The 21,499-nt window shown below is 43.9% G+C and overlaps 1 protein-coding gene across 10 annotated transcripts in view; it reads right to left on the reverse strand.

Annotated features, from left to right (window-relative positions):
- Positions 1-21,499, reverse strand: part of LRRC7 (leucine rich repeat containing 7) — a 402,104-nt gene that overhangs the window by 315,839 nt on the left and 64,766 nt on the right. For 9 of the 10 annotated variants that reach the window (XM_061366413.1, XM_061366414.1, XM_061366411.1 and 6 more), the window contains exons 2-6: positions 16,450-16,652; positions 10,534-10,651; positions 9,534-9,612; positions 8,731-8,820; positions 5,761-5,817 (exon numbers count right to left, since the gene is read on the reverse strand). In XM_061366413.1, the coding sequence (XP_061222397.1) occupies positions 5,761-5,817; positions 8,731-8,820; positions 9,534-9,612; positions 10,534-10,651; positions 16,450-16,652 (547 nt within the window). Of the gene's footprint in view, positions 1-5,760; positions 5,818-8,730; positions 8,821-9,533; positions 9,613-10,533; positions 10,652-16,449; positions 16,696-21,499 lie in introns of those variants that run through there. The other variant, XM_061366409.1, reaches the window with a different exon arrangement.

Raw genomic sequence — 21,499 nt, forward strand, 5'->3', positions numbered from 1 at the left:
TCCAAAACACCGATGGTATTTGGTAAATGGCTTCAAAAGCATCAACACACACTCCCAGCCTAATAATTATTTCACCACTAGGTAAAAACCTCCTCACTGTGCCATTGTACAGGGAAACAACACTCCAGTCTGGGTCAGAGGTGAGGCAAAGCCTTGTAAGCTCAAGCTGCAGTTAATAGAGCAGGAAACAAAGAAGAGCATAACACAGGCATAGAAGCTCTTTATCTGGACCGAGGTGGGAATACTGGGGCAATAATGTGAACCCCTGATTCACCAAGCCGGAGGCACACACACTCATAACATGTCATGAACATCATTCACTCCTGATTCACCAGCATGATTTTAAAATAGCCAGATATATTTAGTGCACGGCTGTGCTCTCAGTAACTCCCAATAACAGCAGGTCTAAGAGGAGAACTCTCAGGGCCGTGGCTGCCCCATCCCTGGCAGTGTTCAAGGCCAGGTTGGACACAGGGGCTTGGAGCAAGCTGCTCCAGTGGAAGGGGTCCCTGCCTGTGGCAGGGGTTGGAGCTGGAGGAGCTTGAAGGTCCCTTCCACCCCAAGCCATGTGATGCTATGATTCTATGTGCTCCAGTACAGAACTGAAATGTGCAACTAAATGTTATTTTCTTGTAAACTTGAGAAAAGCCTTCCAGTGGGGTGTTTTCTGTTTCACCAGACACAGCAGATGAAAAGTGCAACTGCAATCACAGGTTGCTGTGCTGAACCCAGAGATGCTGACAGATGCACTGGCATTCATGGACACCACCCACACAAGCTAATGCTAAACAGCCCACACAGATAAAACTCTGACAAACAAGCAGAGCTCAGACTGTTGAGGAAGAGGAAGGGAAGGCAGAGGTGCTCTCTGGGTGCCTCCATCCTCCTGGTTTTGTGCTCAGGACAATCTCTTATCAGTGCACATTGCCCTGGGCTGTCTGTACATGTGCACACTGAAGTGTGTCACAGCTGTTTCCTTCCTGATGAAGCCATAGCAGGAGTCACAGCGTGCTCCTTGGTGCTCACCCTCCTACAGAGGCTCAGCACAAGCTGAGGCCACTGACCAGCATGGCTTGGAGCAAGCTGCTCCAGTGGAAGGGGTCCCTGCCCGTGGCAGGGGTTGGAGCTGGGTGAGCTTTAAGGTCCCTTTCAACCCAAACCAGGCTGGGATTCTGTGATTTCCAAGAGATACATGCAAAGGTCCTTCACTCAAAGTTCTTAATCTAAGCAAGAGATCAGGGAGGGTCTTCACAGGGATAAAGAAATGACCAAAGATTGGAAAAAATACCAATTTTAAATGACTGGATGGAGGATGAAGAATGGAGGATGAGGAACTGTCAACAGTCAGGCTCTGGGCTGGGGCACATGCTGGTTAGTTTGGTTTTAAAGAATAGAGAAAGGCATGTTGATGGAAAGAGGTTTGTAGATACCAAGTGACCCAGGTCCTGCCAGGTAAGTGTTGATCACTGCCACGAACATAACTGAGGGCAAGATGGGCCCTTGGTAGGACCTATGGGACTTGTCAGTCTCCTATCATAGTCCTCTACATGGTTCCTCCTTTAGCAGCATCCTACTCTTTTCTCGTCTCTTCCCAACCAGGTTCAATCCTTACTTAGCAGGATAGAAAACCAGGAATTCCATCTCTCCACCCTGAGAAATGGCTCAAACACAGATTAAGCACTGAAGCACAAACTGCCTCACTCAAACCCCATTGAAGCTAACAGGAATCCATCTACTGAGTTGAATGGCTTCAGCTTGGGTGCAGAATGATCAAAAACATCACCAGCAACTGGCCTCAACACATATTTCAGGAGGGCAGGATCAGAGGTGCTACAGAGCTATTGGAGCCCATAAAACCCTACCCTGGGCTCTTACACAGTAATATCATTGCTACAGTGAGTAAAGATCAAGTAAATTTTACCCAAACAGAACAATAAAGGTTGTCTTAGGTAGTTCTCCAAGCCAAAAGACAGCCCTGTGATTGAGGAGGTAACACTGAGCAAACATAGGAAACTCAGAATCTCACAAATACTCTGAGCCATTTCAGAGCAATTCAAGACAAAACCCTCAGATTTTTCTATTTTTGTGGCATGAATTCAAGTTTTAATAAAATATTAGAAGTTGTTTGCTTCTTCTGGCCAGAGATTTCCAAATATTTCTAAGTGTTCAGAGGATCCTGAATACTGTACCAATAATGATCTTTAATGAAACCATAGAAGAGACACAATAAACTACTGAGTTTATAAGAGGATTGTGAAGGTCTCCAGGCTCACCATACAAGTGTTTTCAGTATGTGAACAATATCTGCAAGCCTAGGAGTACCTTCTGAGGAGAATGGACTGCTGACAGAAACCAGGATCATCCTGCAAGGTTTCCATCTGAAGAGGGACGTGCATGTCCAGCCCGGCAGCACCAGTTTAGAAGTGTGGTCTGCATGTCAGAGGGAATGAGGGTGATCTGCATGATGGTTTATGAGCGATGCCTCACTAACTGTCTGTCAGGGAAGTGTTGGGAACACGGTGACAGGTTTGGACATGGTTTGGAGGCCTTCAACTTAGGACAACAAATACACCGATGGGAAGCTCGCCTTTTTAAAGCATGATGCATTGAAGATGAACACTCTGGAGATGTCTGCTCTGGTTAGAGAGTTACCCCTCAGCCAAGCATAGCCTGCATTCACTTCCTCTGATATCCTTATAATAACTTGAGAACATTTTGCATTCAGTTACTATGGATACATTTGACAACAATCTCGACTGATGATTGAGTATGAAACACAGCAAAATTAGAGCTGTGGTGAACACAAAGCACATCTAATTCCTGTTTATGCCAAACTGCTAAATTTCCTTAAAAAATTCTTTATACATAGACTTAACAGCACAGAACAGAGGAGAAAATATCATCTGCTTTCCAGCAACTTTTTGTTCAACATCTTTTAAGTAATACTACAGAGCAGGAGTTACTTGGAACAGTCTCACAACACATTTCACATCTATTTAAAAGCCAAAGTATAATATTATTATTTATTTGCCTTCCTTTCCATGTCTTTTCTTGCATTAGAACTGCTAAACAAGCTACCAACCTAATCAGGCTTTCTCATTCATGATACATCTCATAAATTGTTGGATAAGGAAGAAAGCCTTTAAGCACACAGCTGAACCTGCACCACTGCTTTGTCACTAGATTGTACAGTGTATTCTGACTTACATTACTGCGCTTGTTTCCCAACTGCAGATGGTTCATGGGGGTTGGTCTCTTTTCTCAAGTAACAAGCAATAGGATGAGAGGAAATGGCCTCAAATGTAGGGCACCAGGGGAGGTTTAGACTGGATAATTTGGAGATATATCTACCCGAAAAGAGTGCTCAGGCACTGAAACAGGCTGCCCAGGGCAGTGCTGGAGTCCCCATCCCTGGAGGGTTTTAAAAGACACTCAGATGTGGCACTTAGGGAAATGGTTCATCGGTGGACTTGGCAGTGCTGGGGAATGGTTGGACTGGAGCTTAAAGGTCCTTTCCAACCTGCACAATTCCTGGATGGTAGGCACAGCTTTCTTGTCATGATTTGCAGTCTCTTGTTGACTAAGAAAATAAATGAGGCTGGTAGTCAACATTTCCCTGTTTCCCTGTAAAGGCTGAATGCCATTCCAGTGCTGCTTTAGCTCCACCTGCCCCATTCTGACTCTGCATTGCCCATGGCCTCACCACTCTCCTACGATCTCCCACGCTCAGCCCTCATCTTTCCAGGCCCCTTCCAGTATGTAAAAGGATGCTGCTTTAGATGCTTTTAATAAAAAGGGTCAAATTCACCCTGACAAGGAAGCAGATGTATTATTACTCTGTAACATGTGCTAACTCCTTTCTTTCCATTGCACTGTGCACCTTTCTCTGCTTGCAGAGGACAAAAGATGCTCAGAAATGCACCCATCTCCCTTTTTTGTCCCAGCTGATGCAAAGATGACCTTGTCAACTTTCTTCCTCTACTCCATAACACAGCCCTCCCTTCCATCTAGCACTTTCAAGCACATCATCTGCATAAGCAAACCCTTTGATTTCCAGTGGATCTCAGCAGCATATAGCAAAGCTTCAGCCATAGCAAAGAGCAGAGAACAAACACGTCTCCAAGTAACGCTTCCCTTGGTGACATGAATCAAAGCACCTCCCCACTGTCAGAACCAGGGAGTGGGAAAAGTCACACTCAGCCACCTTAACACACTTAGTGCTACTGAAAGCAGAGGCTACTGTGCTTAGGTATGAAATTCCAAACACTTGGAAAACTTGGCAAAATTTGCCTGTTAAACACCGTCTATCACAGAAAAAACCCCACCCCAAATTATCAGTAACAAGGACATATTCCCTATTGTGCTTCTGCTGAATTCAGCAACAGCTCTGTTATCATCTTTAATGGGATGAGATTTAGTCTAGAAAGATAAAGATATTCTGTTTGATCAAAAATGTTCTGTTGTGGAATTCCAGCTCTCCAACCACATCCATTTATTCCAACCAGCACCTTCTGCATGCAAAGACTAAGTCCCTGCTAAGAGAGACTGATGTTCCCAAGGCACTCAGATAACATGAATATATACAGTGTGGATACAACCTTCTGAGTGATAAAAGGCCTCAAAGGCTGCAAATCTGCTGTCCTGAAGAGGTCTAATTTCTAAACGCAGATGAACACTTTGATACCAGATTGAAGCTTTTTTGTCTGTTTTTCAATAGAGTAAATGTACTCAGAATGAAGGAAAGAAAAGTTTATACAAAAAAGAAGTGTTTAAGCAGATATAAAGAATATTGCCTTTAAAAATAGCTTTCCTTTAAGAAAGGGAAGAGCTGTGGAAAAATCCCACGGGAAGTAGTGAAAATGTCACTATATCCCATTAGAGGCAAAATGCCTGAGTAGAAGCTTTTGAGAACTGCATGCTTGCTAAAAAGGGCCCTTTTAAATGAGCTAAATAATATGCACTGCAGTATTCGCACCACTTCACAAATACAGCCTATTGCCACCACAAGCCTCACTTACAATGGGGACATACACCCCTCATTCCTAACAACCCCCAAATCCATGTGCATGCTTTCACTGGATAGGATCCCGATACAGAAAACAGACACGTAACACCAGTCAGAGCACATAACATTGCTTGCTGTGTGCAGGGCAACGTCCCACATGCAGCATGGGAAATGGACAGATTCATTTTTCATTTCTTTACTGTTTCCTTTTCAAAATGTCATTTAGGTGTTGGCTATATTACAGCAGCAGAACACAGCAACTTGCTTTTTCTGATAAATAACATCAAAAATCACTGCCAAATGGGCATTTCTTCCATACTGTGATACACAGGTCTCTACACAGAACTGCAACCCACCCAATACATCCAGCTTCTGTACACATCATCTGAGCAGTTTGTCCTCCTAATACACTGAGTGTGTTCAATACATCAAATGCCTTCTTGATAAAGAAAATGCATCACATAATCACTGACCAGGGTTATCTCTTGCTGTTTTTGAGTTCTGTTCCCATCTCAGTTTGAAATGTCACGTCATAAAGTTTGGATATTGAGTTACAGCCACCTAATGTAAATGTACCAGTCCCCATCTTCCACTGTATGTTTGCTTTTTGCTAAAAACCTTTAGCAGAATGGCTTTAAACCAAGAAAAAATAACTCTTCACAGAAACAGTGTCACTGCATTGCTGACAATACAAACGTTTTGCCCTTTTGGGAATTTCAGGTGGAAGAGATGTATGTGATTATTCAGCCACTTACTTTGGTAGAGTTTTCAAGTGATTTTCTCTTAACTCCAAAATTCGCAATTTGACAAGTCTGAAATAGGATAGAAAAGAATTAGTTCATTCAATGAATTAGCTCAGGTACCCTTAAGAATGAGCTCAAACTACTTATTACAACAAAAAGAGAGCCTGCTTAATGCACGAGAGTGAGATGTCTGGGTATTGTGGGGTTGAATAGGGTCAAAAGGCACTCAGAACCAAATAGCTTCATGCAAGGTCAGACAGCTTCAGATAAGGATGTTATCTGTCTTTACCTGATCTCTTCTGAAAGCCTTTGAGACATATCAGGATTTCACCTAATTCTAAACTGGTTTTAGTCATTATTCCACCAAGGCAAACACAGTAAAAGTTTCTCTCAAACATTTCCAGCTGTAGTGAGGGATAAAAAGCAAACCCCATTCAGCTCACAGCTTCTGCAGTTTTTGAGCACTGAATTCTATGGCTCTACACAGGGAGACCAATCTATAGAACAGATCTCCCCTGAGTTTGCTGTATTTCAAACAGGAGCAAGACATGTGCTCAAGTGCTGGCATGAATTAGAACCTGCACACGACAACACTTCACAATCCCATGTCACTGCGCAAACTCCAACTGGCAATATTACTTAAGCCACAGCAATAAATCTCATGAAATAGCATAACGGGGAGGAAGGAGGACAGTGAGTTTCAGCAATTCAAACTCCTCCACTTCGTATCACTCTGTCTCTACGGTCCAGGTCCTTTAGTGCCACAAGTGCAAACATGTGGCTGTGAGGGAAGTCTATAAAACCCCAACAAAAGTTTAGATAGTTCTCTGTCCAGCCCAACACGTTTCCTGTTTCATGGAGCCTCAGGATTCCTGATATGATGCTCTTCTAGAAAACTATGATTTTACTTTGCCTCATCAAATAAAGCAGAAAACATTTCAAGTCCTCGCTGTGCTTAACCAGTACTAAAAAGAACTTCCAGTGAGAAATGTGGAAAGACGTTTACATGCTGCTTGGTAGCACTGTTCCTGACTTTATTCACATGGCTAAATGAGACTGTAACAGACCAACTGAGGCTTATTGTACCAGAAGGTATAAAGAAAGCACCAAAATATGGAGGAGAGCAAGAAGGGAGACGCAGGTAAAGAGCTAATCAAAGAAAAGCAATGTCTGTATGCTAATGTGGGAAGTTCTGAAAATATGAGCAGGTTTTGGAAATGCAAGATACCAAATAGATAAAACAGAAGCAAAATAATCAGCAAGGAACTATCATCATTTTGTGTAGATAAATCATGCATTTGTGAAGGAAAAACAAGAAGTTAGTGCTTTCTGCTAAGAGGGTTAGAATATGAGGCATGTCCTGAAGCACAGAGATTATTAGACAAAGCACCAGCAAGAGCAAAATGGATATAGACACCCCACACCTGATAAACTGAGGGTGTTTCCTGTTTCATTTGGAACCAGATCATAGAATCATAGAATAGTTAGGGTTGGAAAGGATCTTAAGATCATCAAGTTACAACCCCCTTGCCATGGGCAGGGAGACCTCGCTCTAAACCATATTACCCAAGGCCTCGTCCAACCTGGCCTTGAACACCGCCAGGGATGGAGCATTCACAATCTCCCTTGGCAACCCATTCCAGTGCCTCACCGCCCTCACAGGAAAGAATTTCCTCCTTAGATCCAATCTAAACTTCCCCTGTTTCAGTTTGAACCCATTAGCCCTTGTCCTGTCACTACAGACCCTAATGAAGAGTCCCTCCCCAGCATCCCTATATGGCCCCTTCAGATACTGGAAGCTGCTCTGAGGTCTCCACGCAGCCTTCTCTTATCCAGGCTGAACAGCCCCAACTTTCTCAGCCAATCTTCATATGGGAGGTGCTCCAGTCCCCTGATCATTCTCATGGCCCTCCTCTGGACTTGTGGTCCATGATCTTCAGGTCCTTTCCAACCGTAACTACTCTGTGATTCTATGAATCTGAACATACTGCATCACTCCAAACCCTAGGAGCAACCTGTCGAGGATTTGCTCTGCTCTTCCAAAGACTCCTCAAACGTGAACAGTGACAATTTCTCTTCCTCCTCCTCCTTCAAGCAGCATTTTCTAACGGTCATTGCAGCCTACAGCCCAGACTCAGCTCGGGTCAGTGCCAGCCCCATCAAGGGAGTGCTGATACAGCAGCACTTTCTCTGTGCCTGAGCAGACAGGTGTGATTTCCAACACAGATTCTGCCACCTCTGTGTTCACTTGGGAGGGCTGAGTTGATGTTCCAGTTGAACAGTAACACACGCATACAGGTGCTGGGAGGACCATGGAAAACACTTATACTGGGGGAATTCTGCAACACCACCATGGATTTCCTCTGCTAATCCTTTGTCTTCTGAGCTATCTGCCCGACTGGATGATCACTCCCATTTGGCTGTGGCAAACTGTGTTAACTTTGATTTCCTCCCCTTACTTTGTCCTTATCTAACACTTTCTGGCTCAGCTTCTGCTGCATTTATTTTTACCTCGTTCTCCAGCCTTTCTGCTCTGCTGTCTTTTGAATCTCCTCTCTGTTCTGGCTTTCACATTTTATCTTTGGTTACTCAACCACGTTCAGTCGTTTCTTTCTTTCCTCCTGACTCTCACCACATTTTCCTTCCATTCAGTTCTCAACAGGCGTAAACCATATTGTTCTTTCTGCCCTTGACACAATTTAATAATACATTTGATCAAGGACAGGTCTCCTCTTCAATTTCTCTCTCTTCCCACCTTTTCCCTAAACCACCAAACTGCATCGCTTCATCACAGAATTCCTGCTGACACCACATCCTCTCTAAAAACAATCATTCATCAAAATAGAGCTGAAAAACCAAAATCTTTTCTTCTTTTCTTTTGTTTAGCTTTGTTTTTGAAAAGAATACAGCTTTAAAATGTTCCCTTAAAGCTTCAACTGGGTTCATATGGAAGAGCAACACGCTCTGATGACTAATTCTTACCTTCCAAAGTTAGCTGGAAGAAACTCCAAAAAGGCATCGTTTAGATAGAGCTGGGTCAAATTTAGAAGTTGTGTGAAGCCATCTGGCAGCCTAAAAAACAGTTAAAAGCTTAATGCTCCCACCAAAGTTGCTATGGAAATGACAACAATGTATATTTAGAAAGATGACTCTCTCGCACCTTCTTTTTCTACCTAAATTCTCAAGCAGAACTCATTACAGACAACATTTTTGCCCACTTTCATCTCTTCCACGCTGCTATAACCACATGGAATGCAAATACCTGGCACAATCAAGTTCCATCAGCCTTTCCTCCCTTCCCAGCTGAGGGGTTTAAGTCAAAGGTGCTTTCTTTCTGCCTCTTTTTTTTTTTAACTGAAATAGCAAAATATCATCCTTTTATCTCTCCAGTTTATAAATCATGGGATTGCAGCACAGAGGTTTGGTTATTATTATGGCAAGCTTTCTGAAGGAATAAGGGTTGCTAAGGTCCCAACCAGGAGATGAGGGGATGGTGGATGCAGCCTGCCTTACTTCCCAAACACATAAAGCACCAGCCCCTGTGCTCAAAAGGCTCCATCCCATGGACTGCTTTGCCAACGCTTTCTTTATTCTGTGTAAAGACACCACATTTGTTCCATGGCACACAGATCTTTTCATAGATGCATCAACCCTGATGTATTAAAACAATTAAATAACTTAGATTAATCCTACAAAGGAACTTGATATGATGCCTTGACATTGAAGGTCACTTTGCAAAAAGTTTCTGCAGTTGCAGGACACAAACACAAAGTATTGATACTCACTTGGAGACCGGGTTGACGCTGGCTTCAATAATTGTTAAACATTTACAACATTTAATATTCTCTGGAAAATCTTGAATTCCTGAAAAAAAGTATTGAAAGGATTGTCATACACACATAAAAAACCTGTTTAACTTGTTTTCTTTGTAAATCATTTGGCATTTTCAGATCAGACTTAGGCTATAACAGGAAGAACACATATGGTTTAGTATTATAGTGTAAAAGATGGTACTTAAGCACTGAATAAATACACCGGAGCAGATATTATGCCTTGTATGAAACTATTATGCTAATGCTTGATTTATATAACCTTCTAGAATTAAACAGTGATGTCATCTGTACTGAGACTTGTGCCTTTCATTTCTTTCCAAACTGTTTTCCTTCTTTGCCTCCTTCTCTTTGCTGGAGAACATGAATATATTCCTGAGAGCCTCCAGGCCCAGACCAAGAGGGAATCCTTCACAATTTGAGTGCCTAAGCCTCAATTCCAAAACAAAGACGCTGAAGTTCAGCCAGGCAAAGGCTTTTAGGCTCATCAATATAACAGGATAGAATGTAAATGCCTAATTGGGGAACACACTCAGCAAACTGATCACTGCCTATATAAATCCTGGCAGTTGTTCACCTGCAGCCTCATAGGCTTAAGTACATCACACAGGAGCCCAGAAAGCGCTAGGCCACTTTGGAGAGTGGAATAGGCTATAAGTGCACTGGAAAATGGTCTCCCATTCCTATTTGGAACGGTCCTTGGGGATCCTTGAGGAGCCGTCCTGTTTGCAATGTTCATCAGTCACAAACCATCACAGCATAAAGTAACCTCTACTCTCTCTATTTAGAGAAAAGTATATGAGGTAGATATCAGCCAGACTTCTCAAAAGTGCCAGACAGGGGAATGGTACATAATCTGCAACAGGAGCAAGTTTCTAGAACGCAAGTTTAGGAGCCATTAAGAACTAAAACCCCACAGTCATTACAATTCCTTCAAATACTTTCAATCCCTTACCATTTTTACTGATATCAAGTTCTCTGAGATTTACCAAGCTGGCAATAGTGGTTGGCAGGCTGGACAGGTCGTTGTCTGGGATGCTCAGCTTGCGGAGAGCTTGACAGTTGAACAGTTGCTGCAACACAAGAAGATGCTTTACAGTGATTCAGGAAAAGGAGCAGTTTGGGATCAATATTTATACACAGAAGCAATGAATATCACAAACCTACATTTGCTACGTAAGAATTCAATAGTCAGCAAGTGGTGTGAAAAGCCATTATTTGAGAAGACATTCTTGCAGGCTGCTCAGTATCAGAAACAGCACAAGCGCAGTTGGAAGGAATAAGCAGCAAAGCAGTTGATGGACAGCAGGAATGATCAGAATGAGCTTTCTGTCAAAAACTCACACTCACTGCAATCGATATTTGCAGGTACATATTTTGTATGTGATAAATCAAATCAAATCAAACACTGTTCTGGCCTGTGGTAAATTAAAACATTTGATTTTATAATTTAATTTCATGATAGATTTTAAAATATTTTGACTGCATGCAGAAGAAATTTGCTATCTTTAAGAAACAAAATGCTTTGACATTCCCAAGGTGTCCTCCAAATCTCCCCAAAACTCGGGACTTAATTCTAACTTCCATTCAAACTCAGATTCAAACCTGACAATACATCAGAATTCCTACTGCAAAAGCAAACTCTTCTTTCAACCTAAAGTAAGCAATAAATAATGCTGAAAGCACGTATTTCCCATGCCTGCTTTCTTCATGTAACACCCCTCTCATACACCACTTTCCACGTGGGAAAATGAATGAAACCACCACGTTAGGAGGAAGCAGCCATGAAGAAGGATTTCAGATTTAGGGACATTGCATGGCCAGGTCAGAGGTGCTGCAAATGAAGAACAAACAGATCTATCTTTTAGATCAAGTAGCCAATAGGTTCTTCAAGCCCAGTGCTGGCAGGTACAAGAGGAGAATGCCCAGAGAAGCTGTGGCTGCCCCATCCCTGGCAGTGCTCAAGGCCAGGTTGGACACAGGGGCTTGGAGCAAGCTGCTCCAGTGGAAGGGGTCCCTGCCTGTGGCAGGGGTTGGAGCTGGAGGAGTTTTAAGGTCCCTTCCAACCCAAACCAGGCTGGGATTCCATGATATAATTGCTCGGCTTCACATGCCCCAGCAACAGACCTGTGGAAAATGGACTGCCACCACACCAGGTTGCAGGAAAGACCTGATGAACATTTCCCACTTTGTGGCTTTCGGCTCCAAAACCATTCTGCTTTTCAAGAGTTAAAACTTACCAAACCCTGTAGGACCTTCGGCAAAAATGGATTCACAAATGGCACCAGAAAATACAGTGCATTCCAGGCAAGAACAACTTTGATGATCCAAGGACTGGGAAGCCATTTAAGGACAGGCTGAGAGAGCTGGGCTGGTTCAGCCTGGAGAAGGCTCCTTAAGGGGAGACCTGAGAGCAGCTCCAGTGCCTAAAGAGATGGGGACATAAGAAGATGGGGACCCCCTTTTGACAAGGAGTCCCATGGAAAAGACAAGAAGTGATGGGCACAGGTTACTCCTGGAGAGATTCTGGCTGGACACAAGAGGAAAATTTTCCCTAATGAGAACAACCAACCATAGAAATAACCTTCATGTGGTGGATTCACCACCCTTGGACACTGTTAAGACTCAGCTGCACAGGTGCTGGGACATCTAGTTTAGGTCATGCTTTGCTAGAAAGGTTGGACCAGATGATCCTTGAGGTTCCTTCCAGCCTGGGATTCTATGAGTCTATGAAATTCCCTGTGCAGGTATCCCACAAGGGTTCTTGAAATGTTAGTGCTGTGGTTACACCAGATTGAGCCTTTCTTTCAGACTTCTCTATCAGAAGCAAGTCTATATACTCAGCTCCAGGCTGTTTGAGAAGGCATCATGATTTCTAGATGAAAAACCCAGCCAAGTATGTGGAGAGGAGAAAATTAACACACAAATGTCATGCAAATGCCAACCTGACCCTTCACTTTAAGCAAATTTTAGATCATTTTGAAAGAGCATTTTTCTGTCAAAACTTTCTATGGTAATCCTTTAGGAAACCCTGCTCTTCCTTCCACTTAATCCATCCTTAGAAAACTGAGAGGGAGCCATATGAATTAACAGCGCTCAGAATGAGAAGCCCCACACCACAGTGGCTATCAACTGCCACCAGACACAAAGGGAAACACATCATTTGGGACACAACTGGAAAGGAATGTAATTAATAGGCTCTTGGGTTGGCTATTGAAGTTTCCAGCCACATTACTGCAGCAGAAGCTGCAGACCAGAGTAATACTCAGCATGGGGAACCTTCACAATATTGGTACATACAGAAACCATACCATGCTATTGTACCTGGAACATTTAATTCCCAGTGCATGTCCCCAGCCGGTCCCCTGGAGATTTCATATTGTAAAAGCCAAGAAAGGGCTGGAACTGTTCTGGCAATACCTGAACAGATACAAGGCTTTGGAGCTGCTGAATGAAGCATAATAAAAAATATTCCCCCTGGAGTAACTCTGTGATGTACTGTTGTATCAGGATCAATAAAAGTGTGAATACAGGCATGCAGCCCCAAAATTGGACACTTTTTTTACCCACTGTGTTTTCAAAAGGTGCCTCTCTCAATTTCTAGTGCTTGCTGGCTTTGCCATCATGCCTTTGTTGTGATCCTTGCACTGTACGTCCCTGTTCTGCTGTTCTTTCTTGCTTTTGGGATGGAAACCAAGTGGTGCCAATAGAGCTGTGAGTTCTAAGGACAAGCTGTCATTCCGAGCATCTCAGGTTCCTGGCTGACCAGCACCAGAGGCCGTTGGCTTCCAGGGCCACTGGAGAACAGTATGAAACCTGTGCTCCTTACTTCCCATAGGCATGGCTGTGAAATGGATTGGCTCATGTTCTGGGGGAATCTGATGTCAGGAATACAATGAAATAACACTTCCTAGCCTTGCAGAACACAAATATGATTTCTTAGTGACAGATTTAGAAGAAGAATTCAATGCCTTTAATGGAAACTATAACTTACATAGCAAATGCAATGCAAAACAGAAACCTTTGAATTTATAATACCTACCCACCTACATGAGCTATACATTAGCATTTACCTCACCACCTTTTTTACGTTGGTTGTATTTTGTTCTCAGCGAGACATTTAAGCATTAAGATGTAGCCTCTAACTGCAGGAGCACATTATCTTACCAACACGTGAGATGGCAAAAGACAGTGGTGGCTATTTCTAGAGTTTGCTGTTGGAGACAGACAATTTTTTCCTTAGGCATTACCAAGTAAACTAATTTTGTCCCTTACAAAGTAGTCCAAGCCTTTATAAGGGAAAGCTGCTGGGGAAAATTTCCATCTCGTTCATGTTTTTCTGGATATTGGTTGCCAGTGACTCCACCTTCATCAAAACCAATATTCACTTTTATTAGTCACTGATTCATGTGGCTCATACAAATAGCGGCATCTTTGCAGCAGCAGCTCATGATAATGAACCCTAAGGGATATAATGTAACAGACTTGGTTAGATTTAGGGGAATATAAAGAAATAGAATTATCTAACGATCCTATCAATCCTTAAAAGAAAATAAAGAAATTAGAAATGGGGAACTAGAAATCCATTTCTAAGGAAGACAGAATGAAAAAAAACCCAACATTGCTACGATACATACAAATTAAGGTAAAAGATTAAAGAAAATCCAAGCAGAATGACTTTAATCAGATTAATGCAAACCAATGCATTGGTTTCTAGAGCATGATGCAGAAGTGGAAGTAACTCGAGTAGATCAGGACTTAATGAAGGTTTTTACCTGTGCTGTTTTCATTCAATTTTTAAGCATGATCAAGCATTCTGATGACAGAGTTTCAAAGGAATATTGTAACTTCAGAGCCCCCAAAGTTTTGGTAAAGAACAGGTAAAGTGACCAAACAGATCTTGTCTGGATGAAGTGATTTGAATTCACGTTTAGAGAGGGGAAAGTTCAGCCTATGGTAGATAGCAATGTGTTCATGTTCAGTCATATTGGGCCATTTTAAGGAAAACCTGGAGTTTTCTCTCCTAGCACATTAACTCAACAGTGAAAAAGAGTTTGGAGACATGCAGCAAAAAGATTTGAAGCAGAAAATTTGATAAAGAAGTTATCTGAACTGTTTAATTCGTGGTCGGGATTAACAGCAGCTTAAGACAAAATATTATGAATGGTGATAAGAAAGCAAATTAACACGGTCATTAATCGACTCTTAGACAAGGCCAAGACTGTGTCAGACAATGCATTTACTTCAGAGGACTTCTTCAATCCATAGTATTTGCTTCAAAATCTTATTTATAGCAAAGAAAAATGGGAAAAGAGAGGTGCCAAAATAGAGTCCTATACATTTAGATCTCCTCAAGGTATGCATTCGTGTGCTGTTGTGTTGCACAAACCACCAACACAACGGAGACGATACCACGATGCAACATGAAGGTTTCCTTTCTGTTGTGACTGACAGTGACACCTACCATCGTCACCTCAATGTCATAGTTTTGGACCCCTTGCCTTTGGGCCCTCAGCTTTGCCATGCAGAGTTACAGCATATTGCTCTTGTTCTGTGCTCTGATGTATTTGTCTTCCTTTATACATAGCCGTTTAGTTTGAATGCTATAGTATGTCTACTTTCAAGAGACTCAAACCAAATATACCCCAAAGCCCTGGCTGAATTCAACACTTTATATATTCTTCAGCCTGATTCTTCAGTAGCACAATTAAAATACACAAGGTTAACAATAGATTATTATTATTAAGAGAAATAGTCCTCATTGAGGTGAAGATCATTTTACTCCCATTTCATACTTATGGGGACAGAGAAAATACCTGGTTCTCTGTGTTCCTTTCTAGGAGCAGGAGAGATGAAGCAGCTCTCCATGTCTTTTGTCTGTGACCCTTAGAAGATTGCAGCTACCCTGTCTTACCATCTGTAAGGAATTTCTTCATGGAGTGAGCAATCTTAAATGAACCATCATATCTGAGTAAAGGAACTCCATGTAATGGAAAAAAGATGTTTTCTACATTTGTAAATAGAATTCACATGAAGCCTCTCAGCAGCCTACGTAAGAAATACGTTGAGAGATGCTGAAGAATGGATTACAGTGGAACAATGTTTAATTAAAGACTTGTAAGCACCTTTCAGTACTGCTGAGAAAAATTCAATTAAGGAATGGATTACATTACTTCATGCTTCATTACGTAGCTTGCACCTACTCGTAATTGATTTTCCCCTACCTTGCCCTCTTTTGTTTCCACAACACTGAAGTTACAGTAACTTTTAATTCCTCATAGTAAACATTAATCAGCAGAAGAGCAGATTTCAAGATTCCGTATAAGAAGTTTTGCACAGGAAGGATTACTTCAGTAATCTCATTGCAGAGCCGCCTTTGCAGTTATAACAACACCAGTCACTGGCATTCCTCCCACAAAGATAAAGGGCTTATCCTGATGAGGAAATTGCTTTCAAATGCAGTGCGACAGAGGATCCAAATGTGAGATCAGCTCACCCTGGTCGAGGTCTGCAATGCCACACTGATTACTTGCACTGCAGAAAGTCCTTCTGAACAGCTGTTAATTCCCCATGCTCAGACTTCACTGGCTGCTCCCTGGTTTAGTGTCCTGCAGTGAGGAGGAGGAGGTGGCCCCACTTCTCCCCATGCAGCACCACCTCTGAGGTCACTGCCTCAGCTGCTTGGGCTCTTCAGAGGGCAGAAAAAGCCTTCTATAAGACCAGAACTGAGTGTCCAGTTGCTAACCATGACTTCCAAAGCAAGCAGATCTGCTGGCCAAGGGCAAGCCCCATCTCTGAGCTGAAGCACATGCTGCACACACACTGAAGCACACGGCTGTGCCATCTGCACTGCAGGCACAGCACCCATTACCTTAGGTAGCTCTTCAATTTGATTGGCATCTAGGTAAAGCTCCTCTAGTGTCCGTTCAAAGCTGAACACCTCCTTTGGCACCTGCTGTAGGCCACAGTGAGAGTAATCCAACACGGAGACGATTTCTTCTTCCCCACGGAAACATCGGCAGGGCACGAGGCGGCCGATGATCTTCCTTTTGGTTGTCATCTCCAAGCAGCATACTGAGGGAAAAGGGGAAAAACACTTTTCTGAAACTATCCACATTCTGAGGACTATCTCTTTAGAATTACCATCAAGATTGCATTAATTACAGCTTTTCCTGAGGGATCATTAATTACATTAATTAAATACAGCTTTTCCTGAGGGATCATTCCCGTAGCCTGCATTTCTTATTCTACCTTTCTAAAACACATGAAAAAGCAAGATTTGTCGGAGTAATCCCAAAAAACAAATTCAAGACATCATCTGTCCCCATGCGCTGGGCCAGCAGAGAATACGCCAAGCCCATCCACAACTGTTGCTTCCTTTAATGATGAAAATCAGATGTGCGAATCTGACACACACAAATGTACCCCCAGTACGTATGAGCAAGGTTCTGCAGCTGGGCCGGGGCAATGCCAGCACAAACACGGGCTGGGGGAGATGGAAGGAGCAGCCCTGAGGAGAAGGACTTGGGGGTGTTGGGTGAGGAGAAGCTCCCCATGACCCAGTTTCAGTGTGTGCTTGAGCCCAGAACCCCCCGTGTGCTGGGCTGCACCCCCAGAGCGTGAGCAGCAGCTCAGGGAAGGGATCCTGCCCCTCTGCTGTGCTCTGGGGAGCCCCCCCCTGCAGCCGTGATCCAGCTCTGGGGCAGCAGCACAAGAGGGACGTGGAGCTGTTGGAGCGAGTGCAGAGGAGGCCATGGAGATGCTGCGAGGGCTGGAGCAGCTCTGCTCTGCAGGCTCTTTTCAACCACACAACTAAAGGAAAGGATATGAAAACTGAACTGGCCACAAAACTAGAACAAAAGCAACCCCAACCAGGCAGTTTCTCTGTCATTCCTGCTTCTCCCGTATCACCGCAGTCTGCTGATAACTCAGGTAAGAGGCAAGCAAAATGCCTCTCGTTTTTCTGCAGTGAAAGGAACATCTGGGAAGCATTGGAACAGGCTGTTCCCTACAACCTCTAATCCTTCCTTGTGCACAGTTTGCACCAGCACCTTTAACTCACACTAACACTTCACACAGGTGTATCTCACTGTTTTCCACTGGAATAAAACCACCTTGAGAGTACACTCAAAACCCAGCTTTTATGCCCATCAAACAGCTTCTTAGTCAGGAGTAGAGACTGACATTTTCAGAAGCTATTTTAACATGATTATAGACAAAACAGGCTCTTCTGAAGCACATTACCACGAAGCCATGGAGGACTAAACCTTCAGCTCCCATTTTCTAAACCACTAACAAGGTTTTGAGTTACATTTATAAAGAGAATACACAAAATTAGCCCAAGCAAAGCAAACTAAAGCTCATCTGGATGGCAACAGATAATTCATATTGCTTAAGCAATTATTAATCCAAAAATTAAGATAAATAATTGGTCAGAAAATGCTCTATTCATGGATCTCTGACTTTTTTATCATGTAATCCACTGATATTTTGGAGGTAGATAAAATACTCAAATGTTTCATTTCCATGTTTCAGTTTTCTTAGCACCTACCTCCAATAACCCCAATGGGATGAGCACAGGAACACTCACACAAATAGGGGTGCTCATGCTCTCAAGCAGACACATGTTGGGATGTTGGAAGGAGCAACAGTGAACCCGGGTACGGCTGGTTTGCACCCGGCACTGCCGAGGGGAGGCTTTCTGCTGCCTCCTGTTGGCTCAAGGGCAAAGCTTAAAGCAGAGAAAAGGATGGAGGAATTCTGTGAGTCATCCCTTGCAGGTTGGGGGTGTAACATGAAAGTTGTACCTTAACCACAGTCAGCTGATGCACTGAGAACACCTGCATAATACATGTACATAAACTGCTAAATATGTCAAACCAGAACACCCGCAGGTATGGAAAAAGCAGCAATTCCTTCACCAGCACTGTATTACAAACCCTAAAAGCTTTCTTTTGGTTCGGGGGTATTGACACTGCAGAACACAGCAGCGACACAGGTAACATGCAAGAATGCCATACACCACGCAAATCCCCTGTGAGCTTTGATTCTAAGTGTTCTTCCAGTTCCCAACCGCAGGAACACTTCACCCCCAGGCAGGTTTCATACCCAGCACTGTAACTGGATGGGGCTCCTTGATCAGCACCCAAAATTCCCTATGCTACAGGAATGTTTATTTTAACATTACCCCTAATTTTGTGCTGGGAACAAGGCTACTGCCTCTTCAGCTCCCATCTGTTGCTCCATTTCAAACACATTTGGGGGGAAATGACTTTTATCATCTTCTCAACTCCTGAATATGTCACCTCTGACACTTTCTATATAAGGCAAAGCCCAGGAGCTCTGCTCCAAAGCAAGTCCAGCAGGGAATGGCCCATCACACCATTTCCTCTGGTTTCCTCTCCCAACAGGGGTTTGATGGTTGCTGTGTTACCTGCTGTCTCCACCTCTTTCACACCGTGCCTGCTCCCACCGCCACAGCACATCACGCGCAGTCAGCACCCCTGGTCTCAGTCTGCGTGTGGATGTTGAAAGTGGCTTTGGCCATGGCCACTGGAAGTTATCCACCTTGCACCGTGTTCTCCCTGGCTTCAGGACCATCTGCAGCCACAGCCACTGCTGGCTCCAGCACACCTCCAGGGGAAGCAGCAGGGGCAGGAGGCAAAGCAGTGACAAGGGGAAAGGTGTCACCATCACAGGGCTGCTGAAGGGACCCAGGGGATACGGAGTGCCCTGTGTTCCCTGGACGGGCTGCCCAGCCCAGGCTGCCTGGCTGGTGCCCCCTTCCATAGGGAGCACCTCAGTGTGTTCCAGGCAGTATTCCTTCAGGAAATGCCTTGGGGAAGGCAGCACAAACCCTGCACAGCTCCTCCGCCTCACCGGTACTTCTGGAACCCAAGCAGAGGCTGGAGGAGGTGCAGCACCACCAACACCAACCTGTTCTGCATCCTCACCGCCAGGACCCCCCCCAATAGCTCCCCGGAGTGGACAAGATGGAACCAGATGAGAAATGTCAAAGCTCTGGTCACAGAACACGCTCTGCACATGTCAAATGAAGCTACCTGCCAAGCTGCACGGCTCCTGCATCAAGCACAGGCCCCAGCATCTGCAGCTGCCTATCTCAAACCTTGACATGATAAAAATAACTGCCCTTGGAATATCAAATTATTTGTAGCTTCTCAAACCATTTAAAGACAATGAACAACTGAGCAGTGACAGGAACTTCAGAAACTCCTCATAACGTGCTTCCCACAGGCATTACAAAGCACTTGGCTCTGCATTATTCTCCTCTCCTGTAGGCACAGACACAGAGCAAACCCCACGCTTCATTTCAATACAAACCCAGAGCAGTAACAGTGTGAAGTGTGCAAATAGGGAGCACTGCACTAAACCCAGCACTTTCAACAGGACTCCTTTCTTTTGCTCATGCAAACAGAAGTGTTCCCATCACTGCAGCTTATAGAAATATCTGTAATTTCTTATGCAACAGAAAAGTGTTTTATAGATTAGACAGAAAAAAACTGCAGAGGGTAATCAAAGGGGATGTAATGACTTTGCCTTGCTCAAAAGCTACAGTAAGACCCAGTTGTCATGATAAAAGGGGTCGGTGGAGTTAATTGGTCATCTAATGGAACCATCTTTTTCAGGGAAAAAAACCAAACCAAGACCAAAGCAGAAGCTGTATTTAGGAAAAGATCAGTGCTGGAATGAGGCACTTTGCACCTGAATTGTGGTGCATTGCTAAGATGTGTGAGCAAAAATCACTATGAAGCAACTCTGCCGCAGAAACTGCTGCTTAGAGTATAGCTGCTGCAAGAATGGCCATGGGGAAGGATGACCTTCAACGTTGTGTTGGTAAGCAGTGGGTTTGCATGTGTCCATAGTCTTCTTTTTAATTACAAAGAGTAAATAATGAAGCAAACAAGCAAAACTGCTGACAAACCTGTAAGAAAGTCCCCATGGATTTATCCTGTTCTGTGCAATCACTGCACAAAGCACCAGCACACAATTAAAGGACTGTGTACCAGGGAAAGGAGCACAATTTCATGCCCTGTGGGCTAATGGTAATTAAGCCCTTTATTAATCTCAGTGTTATTAATTCCAACTCTGCACTAATTCCAGCTTTGGTGACTACTCTTTGCTTACCTACATTTTATTTCTTCATAAATTTCACCAGGGTTTGCTTCTGTTCTAATGGTTCCTCATTATAGGAGGACTGCTACTTGGGAGTAAAATTTAAGTCCACGTCAACAGAAAGCCAAGCTCCCCACTTTGGGAGGCTGAGTCAGCACATGCATTGCTGCTTCACAGAATTCCTTAATCCCTATAAGGGATAAAGGAAGTCTTCCCATCTCCCCACAGAAACACAAGTGCTTAGTGCTTTTCCCCATTCAAACTAGTGAACTGCAATTCTCCATAGCTGAGATGTCACTGCTCACCGTGTGTCACTTGCTGCACATAGCAACCATAGAATCATGGAATGGCTTGGGTTGAAGGGAGCTTAAAGCTCCTCCAGCTCCAACCTGTGCCGCAGGCAGGGACCCCTTCCACTGGAGCAGCTTGCTCCAAGCCCCTGTGTCCAACCTGGCCTTGAGCACTGCCAGGGATGGGGCAGCCACAGCTTCTCTGGGCACCCTGTGCCAGCGCCTCAGCACCCTCACAGGGAAGAGCTTCTGCCTAAGAGCTCAGCTCAGTCTCCCCTCGGGCAGGTTCAAGCCATTCCCCTTGGCCTGTCCCTACAGGCCCTTGTCCCAAGCCCCTCTCCAGGTTTTCTGCCTCTAAGGGATCTCTACCACAGCCAAAATGAAGACATGCCAGGCTGTCTATTCAGTCTCACATGTAAGAACACTACATTCTCCAGACTCATCAGACAACACAGAGATGCTCAGCAGCTTGCAAAGCTGTACAGCCCATCCTGCAAA

Source organism: Neopsephotus bourkii, unplaced genomic scaffold (genome assembly GCF_033783945.1).
Source record: "Neopsephotus bourkii isolate Nb327-2 ecotype Australia unplaced genomic scaffold, CSIRO-AGI_Nbou_v1 NB_1331, whole genome shotgun sequence".
In the NCBI taxonomy this organism is placed as follows: domain Eukaryota; kingdom Metazoa; phylum Chordata; class Aves; order Psittaciformes; family Psittacidae; genus Neopsephotus; species Neopsephotus bourkii.